The sequence below is a fragment of the Diachasma alloeum genome, unplaced genomic scaffold (assembly GCF_001412515.2).
Source record: "Diachasma alloeum isolate Michigan unplaced genomic scaffold, Dall2.0 Dall_scaffold_00186, whole genome shotgun sequence".
Classification (NCBI taxonomy): domain Eukaryota; kingdom Metazoa; phylum Arthropoda; class Insecta; order Hymenoptera; family Braconidae; genus Diachasma; species Diachasma alloeum.
This window is the reverse complement of record NW_021680352.1, coordinates 812,197-834,723: the sequence shown is the minus strand read 5'-3', so window position 1 is coordinate 834,723 and position 22,527 is coordinate 812,197. Positions and strand designations below refer to the sequence as shown.

General features: G+C 37.4%; 1 protein-coding gene across 2 annotated transcripts in view; it reads left to right on the top strand.

The window, feature by feature from the left end:
• The window catches only part of LOC107048222 (low density lipoprotein receptor adapter protein 1), a 38,221-nt gene extending 16,434 nt beyond the window's left edge, over positions 1-21,787 (top strand). For both annotated transcript variants that reach the window (XM_015271297.1, XM_015271296.1), the window contains exons 2-6: positions 14,220-14,416; positions 16,436-16,548; positions 17,738-17,970; positions 19,950-20,065; positions 20,144-21,787. In XM_015271297.1, coding sequence (XP_015126783.1) covers positions 14,220-14,416; positions 16,436-16,548; positions 17,738-17,970; positions 19,950-20,065; positions 20,144-20,335 — 851 coding nt within the window. In that variant the 3' untranslated portion in view covers positions 20,336-21,787. The remainder of the gene's footprint in view (positions 1-14,219; positions 14,417-16,435; positions 16,549-17,737; positions 17,971-19,949; positions 20,066-20,143) is intronic.
• Positions 21,788-22,527: the final 740 nt, after the last annotated feature.

Genomic DNA, 22,527 nt, shown 5'->3' with positions numbered 1-22,527 from the left:
TCAATCTTTTTTTTTATAGGAAGTGTGGACTTACGCCCCTTACATTCGACACAAAAAAATTGTCTCTTTATTATAAAAATCCAAATCGACTTCTGGCGATGAAAATTTCGTACTCGAAATTAAGACTCTAAAATTAAGGGCCGGAAGGGTCATGAGGGTCAAAATAGAGGTCATGAGGGTTGGAATAAGGGTTGCGAGGGTCAGATTAAGGGCCAAAGGGTGAGAGTAAGGGTCCTAATAAAGAGTCATGGGGGTCAAAATAATGGTCAGGACGGTCAGAATAAGGGTCCTAAGGGTCAGGAGTCACGAGGGTCGAAATAAGACTCTAAAATTAACCACCGCAAGGGACATGAGGGTCAAAATAAGGGTCATGAGGGTTACAATAAGGATGACGGTGGTCAAAATAAGGTTCATGAAGATCAGAATAAGGGTCACGAGGGTTAGAATAAGGTGGTTGCGAGGATCAGATTAAGGGCCAAAGGCCCTCAGAGTAAGGGTCCAAATAAAGGGTCATGGGGGTCAAAAGAAGGGTCACAAGGGTTACAATGAGATTAAGGATGCAGATAAGGGTTACAAGGGTCAAATTAAGGATCACAAAGGTCAGTTTAAGGGTCCAAATAAGGGTCGTGGGGGTCAGAAACTAAGGGTTACAAGGGTCCAAATAAGGATCATAGGGTTAATATGGGGGTTGACGAGCGGAGCGAGCAGGGGCTGTAGCCCCCCAATTCAAAGTATAAAATAAAATAAACTCAAATTAAACGAGAGACTTGAAATAAAATAAAAAATTCTCTCAAGTCTCAAGTTTAATTTACAACACCAATTATTTTCGGTCATAAAGCTGGAGACCGTTGAGTGGAGCACCCGCAAATTTTACGCCTCTTTATTTCGTACCGAGTCTAACGCATGTGCCACACAACGTTAATTCACTCGTGGGATATGACTCTCACCTCCGTAATTTCCCTTCATCGAATGTACCCAGGGTTCAGTATATGTGTACATAGGGGCCACTAAATTCGTTGGAGGCTCGTACACCCCCGCGACTAGATCGCACTTATGAATATTCAGCGGAATACTCTCCACCAGGCTGTCCGCTAACGCGCCTAGTTTCACGCACCATTGAATTTATATCAGTGAATACACCCTACGCCGTGGTATACCGTTGACGACCGGTGCAAGTACAATTAAGCATTGTTGTTTCATGAATTTTTATGATAAGACGAATCGATTTTTTGTTACATGAGAACTAAATATATTAAACAATTTTTTTGATTGAAAAAATGATGAAATTTTTCAATTCAAAGGGACCAACGATTTTAGGAAAATTCAGCCGTCATTCCTTTCTTCGGAGGACCTTTGAGTAATCAAACTCCATTAATTAATTTTTTCTCAGGCACTCGGAGAAGTAATTAATTAAGATGTGTTTAAGAAAAATTTGTTGATAATTTTTTTTCATTATTTTCATCGAGAGAATTTTCACAAGAAAATTGAAATAAAAAAAATTATGATAAATGTTATTTTAAATTATTAATGATTATTAAAAATTTCATTAATGAATAATAAAAAACGTTAGCCTTTTCACTAAAAAATCCACTGTTAATTCCTCACCTCAAAGAATACTCTTTTTTTTTAAATCAACATCACTAATTAAATTTCATTAATTAAATTTTTCTCGGATACTCCGACAAGTAATCAATTAAGACGTACTTCGCTTGAAAAATTACACGAACTTTTCAATTCGCGAATTCAACCTAAACTTGTTAAAGAAGACATGAAAACATTAATTGATATCATCATTTTACCATCAATGTTTTTTGTTAACAAAAAAAATTATGGAAAATTTCCTTTCTCTAAAATCAACATCACTAATTAAATTTTTTTCAGACAGTCATCGATGCAATTAATTAACACGTACTTCAATTTAAAATCCCCAAACTTTTCAATTGAAGAGTTCAACAACAACTTGTTCAAGATTTTTCTAATTATTTTTATAAAAGCCCCGGGAAACAGAATAAAACCCGAGAATAGTTTGATTCATTCAGTCCCCAGCACATGGATTGTAACTCGAGCCCCAATATACCAATGCAATTAAGGATAAGACTCGAGTGTTCTCGTCCTGTGTATCCCCACGAGTCTGAGAGTGTCCTCCAAGGACACTTGTGTGGAAAATAGATACAGAAGACCAATGCGTCCCCCACGACCCCCGAGGGAGGCCTCGTGATTTAAGATTCCCCCGATGAAATTCACCTCCTATGACTGCCTCGTACCACTCGAAATGATCTACAACATTGTTCTGAATATTCAAGCTAGTAAATTGCACGTGCGGATTTGTCTCACTTTAATTGAATAAATCCGCTGTAATTATTCAGATCGAGTCCAAGCGTCGTTTCAGCTTTTTTATTTCCAAGGAGCTTGTACCGCTGTTTAGCTAGAGTGCACGAGGGTAAAACTCAATTTAAATACAAATTAAACGAGCCCCAGTGCACCTGAAATATCCATCTTTCTCGTCTGCTTTTCCCCGTCAATTCCACCTAGTGATTCTATTTGTCGGGATAATTTATAACACGACGAGGGCTTGACCCGTCGATGTTCATTGAAAATTCTGCCAGCAGAGGTTACAATTGAATCGCTATTTTTCTGAATAATTTGAGATAAATTAATGAATATTTATAAATTGATTAAAATAGAAAAGGCCATATAGTTTATTGTGAGGGTCAAATGAAGGGCTTGTGAGGTTTAATGAAGGTCAAGTAGAGGCCTGTGAGGTTTAAATAAAGGTCCAACTGACATCTTATTTGGATCAAATAAAGGTCAAATGGAAGGTTTTTGAGGGTTAAATGAAGGTCAAAGGGAGGGCTCGTGAGGGTCAAATAAAAATAATAACGGATTATGATAAGGGTCAAATGAGGGTTAAATGGAGGGCTTGCGAGGGTCAAATGCAGGTCTAATGCAAGGTTTGTGAGGGTTAAATGAACGTCAGATAAGGATTATGATAAGGATCAAATGAAGGGCTTGAGGATTAAATGAAGGTCAAACGGAGATTTTGAGGGTCAAATAGGGGTTGTGATGAATTATGAAATGGAGGATTGGTGAGGGTTTAATGAAGGTCAAAGAAAGGGCTCGTGAGGGTCAAATGAAGATCATAACGGCTCATGATAAGGGTCAAATGAGGGTTAAATAAAGGGGTGATGAGGGTCAAATAAAATTCAAACGGAAGGTTTGTGAGAGTTGAATAAAGGTCAAGTGAGGGTCCCCAGAGGCCTAATAGGAGAAAAGTAGGAATTTTGAGGCTCAAATAAAGGTCATAATAAAGATAACAGTGGGACGAGGTAGTAGAGACCTTATAGGCATCAAAATCAAGAATACGAAAAATGAAAAATTCACGTATGCAAAACAAAAGCATAAAATAACCCCCCATACATTTCTCACCGTGAAACATGATATCATCATACCCCAAAAAATGTCATCATAAAAACTTCCAAGCCGCACTATTATCACAACAAAACCCTGATGAAATCTCAGCCCTCGGGAGTCGAGTTGTCTTTTTTTTTCCTCTGTCAGCCATAATGTAAAAAATGATGTATGTCGTCAAGTCTTTGTGGCGAAGCCATTGTACCGTCAGAGGTAGCTGGAAACTTTATCCTGTTAATCCGAAAGGATGGGAAAGCTCATTGTCTTCGCCTTTGGCTCCTTCCGTAGTAACATTTATCAGGAGTGGGTGAAACCACCCTATTGCACACCTAAACCAGTTGCCTGACGATGTATATAGAATGTTACTTGGACGGAAACTAATCCCGAGGCTTGCTGAGGCATGGAGTGAAACGCTACACAAGGCCTGGATTTACTCGATGAAATCCTATTACGCCTCGAAGGATTACCGGGTCGATTCTGGATATATTGATCTCAACTTTTTTTTTTTCTCTCCGTCCCCTACGATTGTGGTTTTCATCTGGGTTTTTACTTCCTGCACTATTCCCTGTATCAGACTTTTCATTCCTATTCGTCTCTTCTTCAGTCCAGTTTTTTTTTTTTTTTTGGCTCAATGTAAGTTGTATTGGAGACACAAAATGCGAACGTGTCTCCATGATGCGAATAAAGGGGGCACGTACACGTGAGTAACAACGTCATGTCACAGTGTTGGGGAAAAATTGAAGGGAAATGAACGAGTCAATACTTAGCTCCCCAGTTTGTTATATCATATCTTATAGACGTATCAAGTTCATGCATCCTAGATCTCTCGAGTTACTCTGGAGTTGGGGATAATGATGCCGGAAAACTCTGGTACATTTTTTTCTAACCCCCCCCCCCCCCCTCCCACGCCCCGGGATAAAGCCGAGCTATCTTGTAATTCCTCTTTGTGCATTGATGCCTTTTATTTTCTCCTTCTTCCTCTGTCTCTCTCTCTCTCTCTCTTTCTCTCTCTCTCTCTTGCTGGATCTCAAATTCATGGATAATGACGATACTACTTGGCCCGTGCTGCGTACATTTGTGATCGTTAACCGGAAAGGCCGATGTGAATCCGACTCGGCAATAAAAAAGTTTAGTACTGAGCAAACGTGCCCGCTGTACCTGGCTTGTTGGGCTTTAATGGCCGCTCAAAGCTAACACTCACGTGTATAGCGTTTTATACTTAAAAAGCGGAGAAATTGCTTTTCCTCATTTTTGTGAATAAAAAAAAAATTTTCATCTCCGAGTGGGAGGAGAGATTAAATTTTTCAAATGTACATGGTTGTGTTGAAAAAATATTCGAATCGGGGAGGAAATCATTTTCATGGACTAATGGAACATAAATTTATAGTTTTCATCGATTTTTTTATCAACCGGAGAAATTCCAATGAATGAAAAAATTTCCGGAAATATTTTTCTTTTATTGTACGTGAAAAATAGACCACATCAGGTCATTTCAAGGTCAAATGAAGGTCACATGGAGGGCTTGTGAGGGTTAAATGAAGGTCAAAGGGAGGACTCGTGAGGGTCAAATGAAGATAACGGATTATGATAAAGGTCAAATAACGGTTAAATGGAGGACTTGTGAGGGTTAAATAAAGGTCAAACGTAAGGTTTATGAGGGTTAAATAAAGGTCAGGTAAGCCTTATGATAAGGGTAAAATGAAGGGCTTGTGAGGATTAAATGAAGGTCAAACGGAGATCTTATGAGGGTCAAATAAAGACCTCTCGTCTTATGAGGGTTGAATAAATATCAAATAGAGGTCTTGCAAGGGTCAAATAAAGGTTCAATAGGGATCTTATCAGATTTGAAAAAGGTCAGATGAGGGTCTCATGAGGGTCAATAGGAGGGAAATGGATTTTATGGAAAAGGAAGGCCATATGGGTTATGATGAGGGTCAAATGAAGGTCATATGGAGGGCTTGCGAGGGTTAAATGAAGGTCAAATAGAGGTATTACGAGGGTTGAATGAGGGTCATGGATGACTTCTATAAAAATGAAATTCAAACAACGCAATTCCTTGAAATTCCAGTCTAAACTGCGTACCAGTGTATGAAATTTTTACACCTGAATGATACATGAGAATTATTCAAGCACGTAATACATGTCCAGATATATTTTCCCCAAATCCCGCAAGGAGGAAAAAGCCGTGAAAGAAGTCTAAAGAATCCAGAGTAAAGTCTCCAGGCCATTAAAATACTCTGGTGCACGCGAAAGGATTCAAAATGAGTCTGCGAAGGGGATGCAGAGCCCTGGGAAAAGGTTACCCCCGGAATTTACCGTGACGCCGGGCAAATCGCGTGTGTTCGGTGAAAATTTATAGCTCAGAGAGAGTCGACGGTAGTATTCGACCACCACTTTAATGCACCAATGGAATGAAGCTTGTGAACTAAAGTATATAATACCCAAATGGTGGATTATTAATTTGGCCACTCACTGAATTCAAACTTCGAAAGCAGGTGCTAGTCTCTCAATCATTAAAATTATGTTGTCGTGCTTTGACGCTGGCATCCATCCGCCGAGTAATTAAATTTCCAGATAGTTGTATTTATGATAATGAGGTACTCCAGTATTTTATTTATTCAACCGTTGTGAATGGTACATGCTGAATGGTTCGTTGAGAACTTTTGAATCGAGTGCGCAAACCACCGAAATTATCGTATTTAATTAAACGATCGCAGCAAGCCATTCGTGAGAAGTTTCTGGCGCACGGACAATTTCATTATGTACAACCCTTGGTCATGGGGCTGGGAGAATGGTCCGACGTTGTGAAAATTTCACTCTGTTTGAAGTATTAATGGAAGTTAAACTCTAAGGGTCACCAGGGTGAAAATAAGGCTCACGAGGGCTATAATGAGGGTCAGATTAAGGGTCACAAGGGTCAGAAAAGGGCTCATGACGGTCATACGGGGGGTCAGCGAGCGGAGGGAGCAGGGGGCGTAGCCCTCTAGCAAAAAAATAAGAATAAGCACAAATAAAAATGATTCCCGCCATTTTTAAACAATCGATTCCAATAATTTCTTCATAAAAATAAATTGCAGGAAATATCCCCATTTTCTCAAATGGAATATAAAAAAACTCACGGAATTTCAACTCGTCATTTTGAATCGTCACATGATTACTGAATAGACCGCTAAATTCAGAGATAAATTTTCCAGCTTGTGTCACCCTTGAGACACACACGGTGGTCTTCTGCCCCAACATTCGGTGGGAATAGAAGACATCAGAGAGGCTGAACCTGCTCTCCAACTTGTCCCGATGTTCGAGTCGCCGCGCACTTCTGGTCACACCCCAGGGAGAGACTAGCAAAACTGGAACTCTCTTTCTTATTTCCTATTCCCCAGTTTTCGTTATTCTTCCCCCGAGATCCGCCACTTCAGGGGTGGCCGGGGGGGGAGGGGAGGGGGTGAGAACGAATCCATTCGTATTGTTTCACGCTCCCTAAATATTTCTCGTTAAAAGTACTTTCAAAAAGTTTCTGCACGTTTTTTTTTTTTCGCCCGGGGATTCTGCCAGCTTTTCCAGAAATGCTTTTATTTCCATTTTTTTCCGCATCCGCGCCTTTATTAAGGAAACATGCGGGCAATATTTCTTTATGATACTCTGACGATGATATATCGCTGACATTTTTCGTACTTCTCGGCTTCCGCAGAATGTATACGGATTCATCTTATTTTCACCGGTTTTACAAAGTTTTTTTCTCGCGCACGTGCATTTATGGAAGTGAATGAACGGTCGTGAGAGGGTGAAAATGTGTTGAAAAAGTCAATTTGGGGGAGTAAATGATAAAATTGTGAAATTCAGTGCATTGAAAAAATTTTAACCCCGAAAATCGATGAATATAGGATAATATGGTTCCCTGTTCTCAACAATATCGAATGAACTAGCGAATTGAATTCGCACGGCTGATTGACTTTTTAGAGCGCCTATATACTGCAAGCCCGGGAATTTGAATAATGAAATTCGATCCATTCACTCACACACAAAATCAAGCTATAACCCCAGGAAATGTCCAGCGAATTGATCCTCTCGAAAGCCCCACACTCCCCATTAAAAGCGCCAATTGGAGAGGTAAAAGGATTTTATGATCCAGGAAAGCCATCTGGTTATAATGAGAGTCAAATAAAGGTTATATAGGTTATGATCAGGGTCAAATGAAGGTTATATGGAGGGCATATGGCTTGTGAGGGTTAAATGAAGGTCAAGGGGAGGGCTCGTGAGGGTCAAAATTGGATCTGATGAACATCAGATACAATTCAACCCAACCCAATTCAATTTTCAATAGATTGAAAATTCAGAGAAGTTATTGCCTGAATTTTCAACATTTTCAAGGTCTTTCAGTGCCGTATAGACCTGAAAATCGAGAATTATTTGAATATTCAAGAAATTAACTGATTCATCAATGAAGAATTCTACAGAAATTTCATGTAACTTTGTCGTTGTTAAAAAGTTCATGCTTTTTTTCACTTGAAATTTCAAGAGTAATTTTCTAGCAGTGGAAAAAATTTGAAAAAATTCATACCCAGTCAGTCCTATCTAAATTAAATTTCGCAAAATATTGATAATTTTTCAAACATTCCCCTCTTATAAATAAATGATAAAACTAATTCCGAATCTACTCGAGTTTTCTGCCATTTTTTTGCAGTTTTCAATAATCTTTGAATTTACCGTAAGGGTAGAGCTACTTTAATACACAGCATGCATCACACATCATCCAATGGCCGCAATATCCCCGAGTTATGATACGCCAACGGGGCAGAACAATCGTAACGCACAGCAGTTGAATTTCGCCCAAGACCCCATAAAACCGTTGAAATACTGAAATACGGTCTGGGCCATGATTATCATCGACCTGTGGGAATAATTGGAGGGGTTGAGGGGGAATGAAATCAGTGGATGTTCATGACACTGATTAAAGGGCTAGGGACAAAAGGGCTATTTAACCCACCGAGAAAATTGCATGCGCGACGCTGTGGTACAGTACTTTGAGCTACATCCAAGTAGCAATCAACTGCGACTCGTTAGGCTTTCATTGTCAAGACTTTCTCTGTAATATCGTTGCCAGGGGATTAAAGTAAAAATTGCCGAAAAAATTCTCATTTCATTGGAAATAGAGTCGGGTATTAATTAAAAAAAAAAGTTGAGAGTGTAAATTTGTCCGCAATTTCCACAATTTTATGTCTCTGTATTATAAAAATCCAAATCGACTTCTGGTGATGGAAATTTGGTACTCGAAATTGAGACTTCAGAATTAAGGGTTATGAGGGTCAAAATAAGGGTCACGGGAGACAAAATAATGGTCATAATAGTCAGAATGGGAGTTATAAGGGTCGCGAGGGTCAAAATCAGGGCTATGAAGGTCAGAATAAGGGTCATCAGGGTCTGATTAAGGGTCAGATGAGGGTCTGTAAGGGCCTGATGAGGGTCAGAATAAGGGTTACAATAATGGTCATGGGTGAATAAGGATCATAAGGGTCAGAATAAAGGGTACAAGGGTCAGGTAAGGGTCACGTCGGTCAGAATAACGGTCGCGAGGGTCAAGTGAAGGGCCACAAGAATCACATTAACGGTCATGAGGGTCAGAATAAGGGCCGCAAGAGCCTGATTAAGGGCCAGAATGAGGGTACCATAAGGGTCTGAATAAAGGTTACAAGGGTCAAAAGCAGGGTCATGAGGGTCAGAACAAGAGTCATGAGAATCAGAGTAAGGGTCAGGACGGTCAGAATAAGGCTCACGAAGGTCAGATTAAGGGACACAAGAGTCAGATTAAGGGTCATGAGGGTAAAAAAAGGGTCATAAGGGTCTGTTTAAGGGTCACAAGGGTCTGATTAGAGGTCAGAAGGGTCACATTAAGGGTAACAAAGGACAGATCAAGGATCGTGGAGGTCCTTTGGGGGGTGGCGAGCGGAGTGAGCAGGTGGCGTAGCCCCCTAGTAAATGAATAAATAAATAAATGAACAAATAAAAAAAAAATTAAAAAAATACATAAATAAGTGCATAAAATAGAGTTGGATAATTCCATACGGATGCAACTCTTCCTCAAAAATAATACCCGAAATTAATTTCATCATGAAAATTTACTCACTTACCCCAGTAATTTGGCCCCATAGCATCATGATACATGGATGCACGCTGTACCTCTTGATTAAAACATCAATCAATCGTGAATGCCGTACGCATACGGTGTTATATCACGTACCAGTGAGCTTTCGTTGAAAATGTTACTCAGAATGCCAGGTTATAACACCTCCCTTGATTTATGGAAAATCAATTTCTCTTCATATACACGACGGAATATAAATCACGTCGGAGGCAGTTTGATCTACGGTAGCGGTAGGAGAAAAAGGATTAACAGGCATCAAGGGGTTTGAATTCAACGGGCTTTTATAACGTAACGAGACTTTTGGAATGAACTTTACGGGATAAGATACGAGTGCACTGCACGGGGTACGCTACCAATGGAGTGGGTCAGAATTCATCAGACGTGCATCTTTTTAGATTTGAAATTCTTTTTCTGTTCAAAATTTTTTATTTTAAATGGAATATAGAATTAATTTTGAAAAATATTTTTTTCTTCGTTTGAAATTTCATATTATTATTATTATTATTATTATTATTATTATATTATTAATATTTTATATTATTTTATTTTTTTCAAACGAAAAAAAAAATATCTTTCAAAATTAATTCTATATTTCATTTAAAATATAAATTTTTTATTGAAAAAGAATTTTTTTCATGAATTTCTTTTTTTTTTATTTCCAAATAAAATATAAAATATTGAATACACTGTTGAGAATTTTTGGCAAAATTTAAAATTTCATGATTTTTTCCTTCCTCAAATGGCATTCAATGTCACCCTCCTGAAAATTACAAGTCGACTGTGTGATTTTTCTCCACTCGTGCATGATAAAGAAATAAATAAAACAATATAACCGACGAAAAAATATCAAAACCTGGTGAGAGTGGAATAAAACAAGCTGAGAAGAGGCTACAAAGAATTCACCAAAGTAACTCCATCCGTAGCGTTCCAAAAGTTTCATTCTTCCGTCGAGAACTTTCCTCCCCCCCCCCCTGAAAAGTACATAAGAACCAGTAAAAGCCTCTGGGGTATATGGACAAAGCCCTTTTTTACATTCCAGACACGATTTGAGAAACCCCATTCCACTTTTAATTCCACTCTGCGAAAAAAAAACGTTGAGAGCGATTTTTGGGGTCACAGAGAGGGTCACTTTGGCTTTAACGCCAATTAGAGTTGTCAAAATGAAGACTGAAGTCTTATATCGGCAAAGGGGATAGAGTCTAGGGGATTTTCGGTGGGAGCGAATGAGTGGAAACTTTTTTTTTCGCGAATTCTCTGCAAAAAAATTGGCGAAATCCATCACGTTAAATTCATAGTTACGTTTCATGTGATAGTATTATTTATAAATTGGATGATTATTTTATTTTGGATTTAGTGGCAATTTTCTGAATTGAAAATACTATGATTTTTATAATATTTTCACATATTTCATGAATATTATATTTTACTAGGGGACTCAATAAATTTGATTTCTACGTCTTTGATTCCACAAATGTCATGTAAAACATCGAATAAATTTGAAATATCTTCCTACGATCTATTTTTCGTTGTGTGCACAATTTAAAAAAATTTGAATTCGATTGAATCTAATAAAATCATTCAATAAAGTTCATTTAATTGAAATGAAACATTTGTCTGCGTGGAGACGACTATCGGAAGGTAATACGAGTTCGCGACCGCAATGACACAATGACAGGGACGAAGATTAAGCTCTCGGTCGTCCAGACGCAGCCGTCAGGGGAATACAGAACGCTTTGCCCTCTGCTCTCCGGGCGTCTCCCGTTCCACAATGCAATGTCGCTTGTGCCTCCACCATTACCCTCAGAATCCCTCACTAAGCTCGTGTGTCGAGACGTAACCAAGGGATAATCTACTGGTTGTTGGTGGGAGGCACAGAGGAATGGACAGAAGTTGATGTTAAAAATTTAAGAACGGTTTACTGTTAGAAAAAAAAATTGAAATTTCATGAGAGACTAGACCTGTGCGTGCGCTTATCTATTCGTTGTGAAAATGAAGAAATCGAATTTATTAAACTTCATATACTCATTGATGGTTTATAAATATTGATAGTGACTTGAAGAGAATTAAGAGAATGAAGAGGGAAACATCAATGAATCATTTTTAATCTTCGATTAATTCTTTTTTTTTTTATTTTTAAAATAATCTGAGTTATGAGTTGATTTCCTAGAAAACTGAAAAAATTTCTTGAATTCTTCAGAAAATTTCAGTTTTTCAGATAACCGTAGATCTTCAAAGATTTTTCTCGAATTATTTGGGAAGTGAAGAATAATTTGTGAGTTTACAAATATACTCAAATATTTTATAAATATTGATAGTGACTTGAAGAGAATTAAGAGAATGAAGAGAGAAACATCAATGAACAATTTTTAATCTTCGATTAATTCTTTTTTTTTTACTTTTTAAAATAATCTGATTAAATTCTGTAATTGTTGAAAAATGAGGGGAGGGTTATGAATTAATTTCCTAGAAAACTGAAAAAATTTCTTGAATTCTTCGGAAAATTTTCTCTGTTTTCCAGATAATCGTAGATCTTCAAATATTTTTCTCGAATTATTTGGGAAAGCGAAGAATTTTCATGAATTTTGTAGAGTTTAAAATTTATGTATGAAAATCTGAGAAGCAAGAATTGATCATTATTGCGTATGATAAATATGAAAAAATTGAAATTTGGGAAGTGAAGAATAATTTGAGTTAAAAAAATTTAGAAATACTAGATTTTTCTTCTCACGAATAACAATTAAGCAATTTAGATATGTTTCAATATAAAGATAAACTTGACACATGAAAAAATTATAAACATGACGCAGAAAGTTTGAACCGGCACATTAGAAAATCATGGAAGAAATACTGAAATTTTATATTTCACTGAAACTTCAATGAAATTCCAAATGTTCGAGCAACAGAAAGTGCAAGATATCAATGCAAAAATAAATAAAAACCTCAAAATATCAATTTTGAACACACAACTGAAAAAAAAAACGTAAAAAAATATTTTGTCAATTTAATTTGATATTTCATATGACTCTTGTGAAATCCATTATTTAGCATTAAAGAATATATTAATTGAGATAAATTTTTTCTCCATCTCTGTTCGTAGTACATTGTACCTCCATGAACATACATTTACTTCCATCGATTCGACTTCAGCCATCATCCCTTGGGATAACGTTTCCAAGTCTTCTTTTTTTTCTCCCAATAGAATCGTCGATACGGATTTGACTATTGAACCTTTGAGCCCCTTCTCACCGTCGGATATTCCAAACGCGAGACATTTGAATTATATGCGAATTTCAATATTTTCCTCTCTCGAAATGTCAGATATATTTGGAATACCCTGGGGAAATGAAGAGTTCCTCGCGAGCTCTGAAAAGAACCATTCGCATGTCTATTGAATCAATGGTATCTATGACGTGCATTGAATAGTCCTTTTCACCCTTTATCAAGACTATTTATTCAGAATTGCAAGAACTCAAAATAACCGTTTTTTTTTCAATTCATTCGATAAAAATATCTCTACTTCTGCCTATTTTTATTTTGCTTTTTTATTTTTATTTTTTTCAAGTCTTCTGACAGGTGAATTTTCAATATGAAAGTAAATTCATTGACAATTGATGAATTGAATAAATAAAATTGATGAGTTGATGAGTTGATTGACAGTTTTTATGGTGAAAAAAAAATCAACATTTTTTTGAAAGAACATATTCCACGAAATACGTCATTTTATCAATTATCAATTAATTCACCTTTCAATTAAAAATTCACTCATTAAAGGGCTTAAAAATCACATAAAAATAGATAACAAGAGAGATATTGTTATAAGAATACTAGGGGGCTACGCCCCCTGCTCGCTCTGCTCGCCAACCTACATATGACCCTTATGATCTTTATTCTGACCCTTGCGACCCTTAGTCTGACCCTTATTAAACCCCTCGTGACCTTCAATTTTGGAGTATTTATCGCCAGAAGTCGATTTGGATTTTTATAATATAGACAAGATATGTAGAGACCCTTATTTTGACCCTTATGGCCATTAATTTCTGACCCCCATGACCCTTATTTGGACCCTTAATCTGACCTTTATGATATTTATTCTATCCCTCCTTAATCTATCCCTCATTGTAACTCTCGTAAGCCTTATTCTGACCCTCATGGCCCTTAATCTAGCCCTCGTGACCCTTTTTCCTGCCCTCGTGATCCTTATTCTGATCGTTGAGACCTCAATTCTGAGCCTTATGGCCCTTATTTTAACCCTCGTGCCCCTCATTCTGACCCTCATGACCTCTATTCTGACCTTCACGACCCGCGCAACCCTTATTTTAACTCTCGTGACCTTTATTCCGCCCTCGTGATCCTTATTCTGACCCTCATGACCCTTATTTTAACCCTCGTGACCCTTATTTTCACACTTACACCAAATTTTCATCACCAGACGTTGATTTTGATTTTTATAATATAGAGAGAAACAATCAATAATGTTTTGAACACTTGCAACTCTGGACAAATATCCTTGAATCGTAAAAAAATCTGTATTTTTATGAATCGACAGATTTCGCAAACCATAAAATTATTCATCGCCGTAAAAACTACAATTTCCACAAAAATTTATACGCGTCCTCACTCATCATTAAACCAATAATCCTAAATAATTTTATCTCCCCCCGAATTGTTCCAGAATTGTGCGAAGAATGGGCACTAGCCAACAGTCGTGACTGCGTGGAGAGCACCAGTGGCAGTGGTAGTGGACTGAGTAGCGACCATGGTGATGTTACCGAGGCGACATTTACACTCAAATACCTGGGTAGCACTCTGGTGGAGACGCCCTCCAGCGAGGAGGCAACCGCCGAGGCTATCAAAACAGTCATGACCATGGTATGTACCCGGAGTAATTATTTTCATTGCGACGAAGGCTATGTCAAAATAAACTTGTTATTTCGGAGCAATTATAACTGTTCAATATTGTCATTTGCTTATTCATACCCCGCAATCCTTCATTTTGCGGAAATGTATGGGTAGGTATTACGATAATACGAATGTTTGCACAGATGATTAATTCATGTAACTCAGTGGGATTTTTATTTCATTTATGTAATGAGTGTCATATGCATGAGGAAAAGATTAACTTCATTTATTCGCGATTTAAATTGGGTCACGCCCCTTCACGAATACATTCATTAAATTAATTCAGACATTTTATAAATATTAACAAAACGGAAATTGAGTAATTATGATTACACTGGGGGACCCGCGGATTCGACCCTTAGACTCGGAACCTTATAACCCTTGTTTGGATCGGAACCGTGTGTCCGTTAATCTGACCCTTGTGATTCTTATTTGGACCTTTATTCTAACCCTTGTGACCCTTAATCTGACCCCCATGAACCTTAAGCCGACCCTCGTGGCCCCCTTATTCTGACTCGTGAACCTTAATCTGACATTCGCGGCCCTTATTCTCACCCGCGTGACCCTTAATCTGCCTCTCGTGACCCTTGTGCTGGCCCTCACGAGCCTTAATCTGACACTGGTGACCCTTATTCTGACCCTCACGACCCTTAATCTGCTGCTTGTGCCCTTACTCTAACCCTCGCGACCCCTAATTTTGGAGTCTTAATTTCGAGAATCAAATTTTCATCACCAGAAATCAATTAGGATTTTTATAACATAGATTAATACGATTAATTATCTTCTATTAATATTTTAAATCTATCAATATTAAATAAGATAATCTATCAATATTAAATAAAAATATTATTGTTAATGTCTTATGCTTAATAATATTAATATTCAGAATTTTTCTCTGAAGAAATACTTCTCTCTCAAACGTAGTGGGATTTTCATTTCAAATATGTAATTCGCGAATGAAATTAGGGCAAATTCCTTCATGAACACATTAATTAATTTACTTCAGACATTTTATAAATATTCACGAAACGAAACTGGAAAAATTATGTTTAAAATTGTGAAATTCATTCATTCCTTTGAAAATATAATCTGTAATATCGTAGTACACACGTAGAAATCACCGAGGAGTGAAATTTCTTTCAGCTCCGCAGGATTCGGTGAATTACATTAATATTAATAGATTGTAATTAATCGTATTATATTAGATATATAGTATATTAAATGAGAGATGAATATTGCTTCGTCAAAAAATTAAAAATATTGATGTTAATATTAATATTTTTCATTTTTCGATGAAGCAATATTCATCTCTCATTTAATATACTATATAATATCTCTCTATAAAAATAAAAAAATTAGGTGAAAAATTCAGGGGACGCTGGGTGCCTATATAGGGGTTCCTATGTGGGGAGGTGCCTGTATTTATAAGGGATGTCTATATGAGGGGGTGCCAATATGGAATATATTTATGGGTACGGTCACACCGCTGCGGCCACACGGATGGGGGGAGAGCGAGCGAAGCGAGCGGGGGGGCAAGCCCCTCCGAGTTGGCGAGCGGAGCGAGCAGGGGGGGGCGAAGCCCCCTAATATTTAATATAATACGATTAAATTATTATTGACGTTAATATTAATATTAACATCAATGTATTGCGCTTAATAATATTAATATTTGCAATTTTTCTCTCGAGAAATATTTCTGTTTAATATTTATATTCACGGAGGCACCCTCCCTCTCCACGAGAGACCGTGGACGGAGCTTTAGATTCGTAACTGAACAAAGCTCTCAAGTCTGACGATGTCAGATAAGCGGATGTCGGCACAGAGAGCTTTTCGTATCTTTCATCCCCCTCGGAGGGTGACGGAAAACTGTGAGCTCAATGCACACACGTTATCATTGTGGAAAATACTGGGGCAATTAGCGCGTACCTGAGCAGATGACTGCAGCCGGAGAGGGCGTTAATTAATTACAGTTGACGTATTTTGTTTCAGGTAAAGGCCAGTGGTAAAAAATTACAGAGAGTCTCTCTCGGGGTCAGCCTTCGGGGCATTCGCATGACTGATTTGGCTACGGAAGAGGACCAACTCCAAGTCTCAATATATAGGTGAATAAAGTATTCACTAAAGATGGAAGAAACGTGAAGTTGTTTTATATCGAAATATCTCGAAACTACCTGACCGCTAATCCTCAATTCTGATTGGTCAACGAGTCGCGTGAAATTGTCGCTGAAAAAATCCCCGCTATTTTCAAATTCTTCAAATGCCAAAAAATTTTTCTGCGTCATATTCATCACTTTTTCATGTGTGAAGTTAATCTTTATATCGAAACGTATCTAAATTGCCTCATTGTTGATCATGAGAAAAAAAGTATTTCTAAATTTTTTCAACTTACAAATTATACTTCACTTCCCAAATTTCAATTTTTTCATATTTATCATACGCAAAAATGATCAATTCTTGCTTCTCAGATTTTCATAAATAAATTCTAAACTCTACAAAATTCATGAAAATTCTTCGGTTTCCCAAATAATTCGAGAAAAATCTTTGAAGATCTGCGGTTATCTGGAAAACTGTGAAATTTTCCGAAGAATTCAAGATATTTTTTCAGTTTTCTAGGAAATCAATTCATAACCCTCCCCTCATTTTTCAACAATTACAGACTTTAATCAGATTATTTTTAAAGTAAAAAAAAAGAATTAATCGAAGATTAAAAATTATTCATTGATTTTTCACTCTTCATTCTCTTAATTCTCTTCAAGTCATTATCAATATTTATAAAACATCTATGAGTATACGAAGTTTAATAAATTCGATTTCTTCATTTTTACAACGAATAGATAGCGCGCGCACAGGTCTAGTATATAACAAACATAATAATATTAATATTAGTAATACTCGTGAAGATTATTTCACGAAATCGGTTAGTTTTGAGAGAATATCTTGGAATCTAAGGCAGATGGCAAAATTTTCGTCATGACCTTTTTCATAGAGCGAACTCAGAGCTACAAAAAAGGTCTTGACAAAAATTTCGCTATCTCCCTCAAATCCAGAGATATTCCTCGAAAACTCAACCAAGATGAACTTAAACAGTGTCGCTTCGCTACTGATTTATCCACTTCAATTGAACAATCCGGGCGACAAAAAAATGACAAACGAAAAAACACCCTTTATCCCCCTCCCCCTCATTGATCCCAAAAAACATTCCCGAGTTGAACAGAAAAATTTGCAAATAAACAACACTCAAATGGAAATAAAAATTCATGAATTTATTCTCCTTTTATCTTCCGCCTCCAGGATTTCCTACTGTTCCGCGGATGCCGCTCACGATCATGTATTCGCATTCATAGCGACAAATCTGAATGAGACAATGGAGTGCCATGCTTTTTTATGCCCAAAAAGAAAAACCGCCCAAACAGTGACACTAACTGTTGCCCAGGCATTCAACACAGCATACGAAGCCTGGCAACAGTCCCGAGCTGATCCACGCATTCATCATCCACCCAGCAAGACTCTCAACACTATTCCCCGTAAGTATATCAATTGTTTCCACTGTTAAAGTAGCTCTACCCTTCGGCCGGGCTGCGCTGTACTTTTCGATATTTTCAGTTTTTCAATTTTTCAACTAAATTGCATGGATAAAATTTGAAAAAATTCATACCCATTCAGCATTATCTAAATTAAATTTCGCAAAATATTGATATTTTTTCAAATATTTCCCTTTTATAGATAAATAATAAAACTTGTTTGCAAAACGGTGGATTATTTTTTATGAGGTGTCAAAAAAATTCTTGATTTTTTCACATCTAATGAAAAAAAATCAGATTTTAATCTTTGATTACAATGGAAATGTTGATTTTCACATAAGACACTGAATTCAATCCTGATTTTTAAATATTTCTTATTTGAAAAACCAAAACGATAATTAAATTGAGAAAAAATCTAGAATTCCGAATCTAATCGAGTTTTCTGCAATTTTTTGCAGTTTTCAATAATCTTTGGGTACAACTAGGGTCACAAGGGTCACAAGGGTAGAGCTACTTTAAACCCTTCTAACAATTGGTATTGACACTTGGCGCGCGCGGGGGAAATGGTGGGTTGCTGGCGCAGCTGGTATGAATGTCAATTGAAATATGCAAATTAGTGAATCAATAGTATTGAATAGTGGCCACTGGATTGAGACAGAGAAGTTTAATCACAAATGCTAAATGCGATTGGTTGGCCGAGTGTTCCATTAACTCGGGGATATGCATACCGGGTACGTGTGGCTGCCGGGGGGAGGGGGGGGGGGTCAGAAAGCAATTCACTGATGGATTTCCACCGGATAATGGCCTCCACATTCCTGAGGTCTATTAAATTTCCATTAATCATATTCAACATTCTTGGAAATTATTGGGAATGTACAATTTTTTGGATGCGTGCGTGGAGGAAAGGGCCGCAAGGGCCGGGAGGGTGAGACTGGTGATGGCTAGAATTATGAGGGTCTGGAAGGTCAGGAGAGATTTTGATGAAATACAGAAAAAAAAAATGAAAATTTCAGTTTTTTCGATTAAGGATTAAGGGTCACAAGCGTCAGATTAAGGGTCCAAATAAGGGTCACAAGGGTGAGATTAAAGGTCAGAATAAGGGTCTAAATAAGTCACAAGGGTCAGATTCAGGATTAAGGGTCACAAGGATCAGATTAAGGGTCACAAGGGGCAAATTAAAGATCCAAATAAAGGTCACAACAGTTAGATTAGGGATTATGTGGATCAGATTAAGGGTCGCAAGGATTATGTGGATCAGATTAAGGGCTGCAAAGGTTATGTGGATCAGATTAAAGGTCATATAAGGGTAACAAGGGGCAGATCAAGGGTCTAAATAAGTATCACAAGGATCAGATTATGGGTCACCACGGGTAAAATAATGGTCACAATGGTTATAATGAGGGTCAGATTAAAGGTTACAAGGGCCTGAACAAGGGTCATAGTTAAAATAAGGGTCAGAATAAGGGTTTAAATAAGAGTCATAGGTGTCAAAATAAGGGTCAAAAGGGCCAGGCGAGAATTTTATGAGAAATAGTAGAAAAAATGAAAATTTCAATCTTTCGACAATAAATTCGATTTTGAGGGAAAATAAAAAATGAAATTTCAGATTTCATTGGAAATTTTAGGATACATTCGCCTGAATTTTCTGATTTCAATTAACATTCGTGATATAATTAAAATATTTTGAACAATATCAAATATCTCCACGCCCATATGTTCACATTAAAGCTCTAATGTTGACTCTGATAATTCTGCTCTCCTTGAGAGCCCTATTCCCTCTATCAATACAATTTCTAGTTGTCGAGTGGTAATGAGGTACACAGCCTCCTGCATACAATGAAATTCCCCATATGTTGATGTATTTACACAAGAGCTCAAGTGAGATTGTCAAGACCAAACATTGTCTCCCGCGTTATCTTCATTATTATCAAACAACTCGAGCAAAACTTCCTAAAAATCACATATTTTCCTATCCATTCCAGTCAACAACGACAAAACCATCGGAAAGTCCGAGGAGACGTTGGCCGAGGTGAAGAAGAGCGAGAAGAATCTGCTGATTGATCTGACCCACGAGGTGAAACCCTCCGAAAAAACCTGGGTAAGTCCCGACAATAATCACCCATGACTCACATCATGACTACCAATAACTCATTTTCATTGATGATTCCAATGTCAGGTTCATTTTGAAGATGACTCGAGCGGAGAAATGAGGAAGACAACGAAGAAATCAACTGCGAATGGCATCCCCATGGCGACAATAAGACACACAGGTAGCATGAGTAATCATGTTGTGCCTAGGCCAATGCCAGGATTCAAAGTTCAAAATGCCTGGGGAGAATCGCGATCTGTCGATCTCATGTGTTCGTAGCAGTCGTAGCCCAAGGCCGATTGTTTCACAGATGTGCCACTGATTACAGGACTGTGGAAGCACTTGTCAAACAATGGCCCCAGCAAAAAGACCACCAATTGTGGACGATCGAATGGAGAGCAAAATAGATCATGAAATTTTTGCTGAATACGAGGATCAAGGAGGGAGACATCTCCCGATGAGACAAAATGATTGATTTGAGGGGAGGAAGGGAGAGAGCTAGTGCTGAGTGGATATTTTTAGATTGCACCTCTATTGATCACAGGACAATTGATCACGAGAAAAATAATCACAGAATAATTAGATCATCAAGAAAATACATCACACAATATTAAATTATCAGCAATTCAGTGTATTTAGTGTATATTTAATTACGATGAAAAAAAAAACATGAAAACCATGAACGGTTCAAGTTTTAGAGTATTTAATAATTCATTAGAATCCATTGAGTTGTCGTGTTGGATAATGGTTCTTTCTCACGGAGAAAGATTGTGAGCAACCCCGCGTAAATACTCCAAAACATCGCCCTCATTAACCCACGACGTCACCACCGCGTAGAAACGAACATCGTAATCACAGTATTTCTTCCGCTTCCTTGATGAAATGAGACGGCCAGCATTAAATTGCTCCCAAATCACTTCAGACAACGCTTGCTCGACTTTCAAAGCATTGATAAATCTGCCCAACTGCTCATGATTTCTACCAACACGTTGATGAAAAGCATTATGCCAACCTTCCATCATACTATTGGTCCTGGGCTCATCATTGACGACTGCATAGTAGGAATTCCATATTTCAATAGGAAACTTAGCTGACGTATAACCGCTGAATTGTCCGGTGATCAAAACAGCTTGTGATAGAAGGATTTGTGGTGGCTTGACCATGTGATCAAATTTCTGATCATTTGTCCCGCAATCAACTGTACCCGTGATAAGTAGGGGTGATACCTATTTTTCATCGTCAACTTGAAATGTTTTTGGTGATCACAAGTGAATACACCAGTGACGATTGTCTCTGGTTGTGGTTGCGCATTCGCAGAAGTTGAAAGACATTTGATCGCTGTTGATGATGATGATGAGAGACATGACAGTTTAGGGAATAATCGTACATTAAGCAGAACTCAGTGATTTGCATAGCGTCATAGTGTGAAAATATTGAGGCTGTATTTGCACATGCTGTCGTCATCGATACGAGGCATGTGTGAAGTCAAATTGAAACTACCCTTTTATGAGAGGATTTCACTGGTTGCGAGTGAACGGTGAATTCATGATTCTTATGGAGTTATTGTTGAATGCTTACGGTGTCACGATTAATGTGAATCGAATGATTCATTTGATTTCAATGTTATGTTTATACTTTTGTGCTATCCATTTTTGGAGACATTTTATTATTCAGCGTTTTGTTAAATTTGAATACTTTAGGGATAAGTAGAATAAAGGATACATATCTACATGTCTAGTGTGATTTATTGTTGATTAACCCACTCGCCTCGTAATTCAAAGAATCGTCATTTAATTTTGGGAAGAATACACTTGTGATTCGTGTAAGTCGACAGTTTGAAGGATAATCGTACATTAAGCACAACTCATTGATTTATATGGGGTCTTAGTGTGAGAAGATTAAGGCTGTGTGCACACAGAGAAACCTAAATGTAAATTACGTTTTGCCAAGCGTAAATTGCGGTTTGTTAAACGTTATTTACACTTACACTATTCAAAATTTTCGTTGTAATTTTTCCGTGCCAAATTACGGAAATTTTTATCGTGTGAAAAATCGAAAATCCCATTGATTTTCTGTTCAAATGATCTGGAAATCAATAAAATATTTGATTTTTCGGGTCAATTATTCTATGAAACGGTTTTTTCGGGTTATTATTCTATTAATTTACGTTTAGATTTTCCTATGTGTGTCCATGTCATCAATACGAGGCATGCGTGACTTCAAATTGAAACTACCCGGTCTATGAGGCGAATTCACTGGGTGCGATTGACCTGTGAATGCTCACAGTGTCGCGATGAATATGAATCAAATGATTTGATCCGAATTTTCAGTTTCTTCCTTTGTGTGATCCATTCATGAGAACATTTCACATTCACCATTTTGTTAAGCAATAATACTTCAGGGATGAGAGCAATGAAGAATACATATTTTGATCGATGCCGAACTGATTAATCAATTATTAGAGCGAGTAA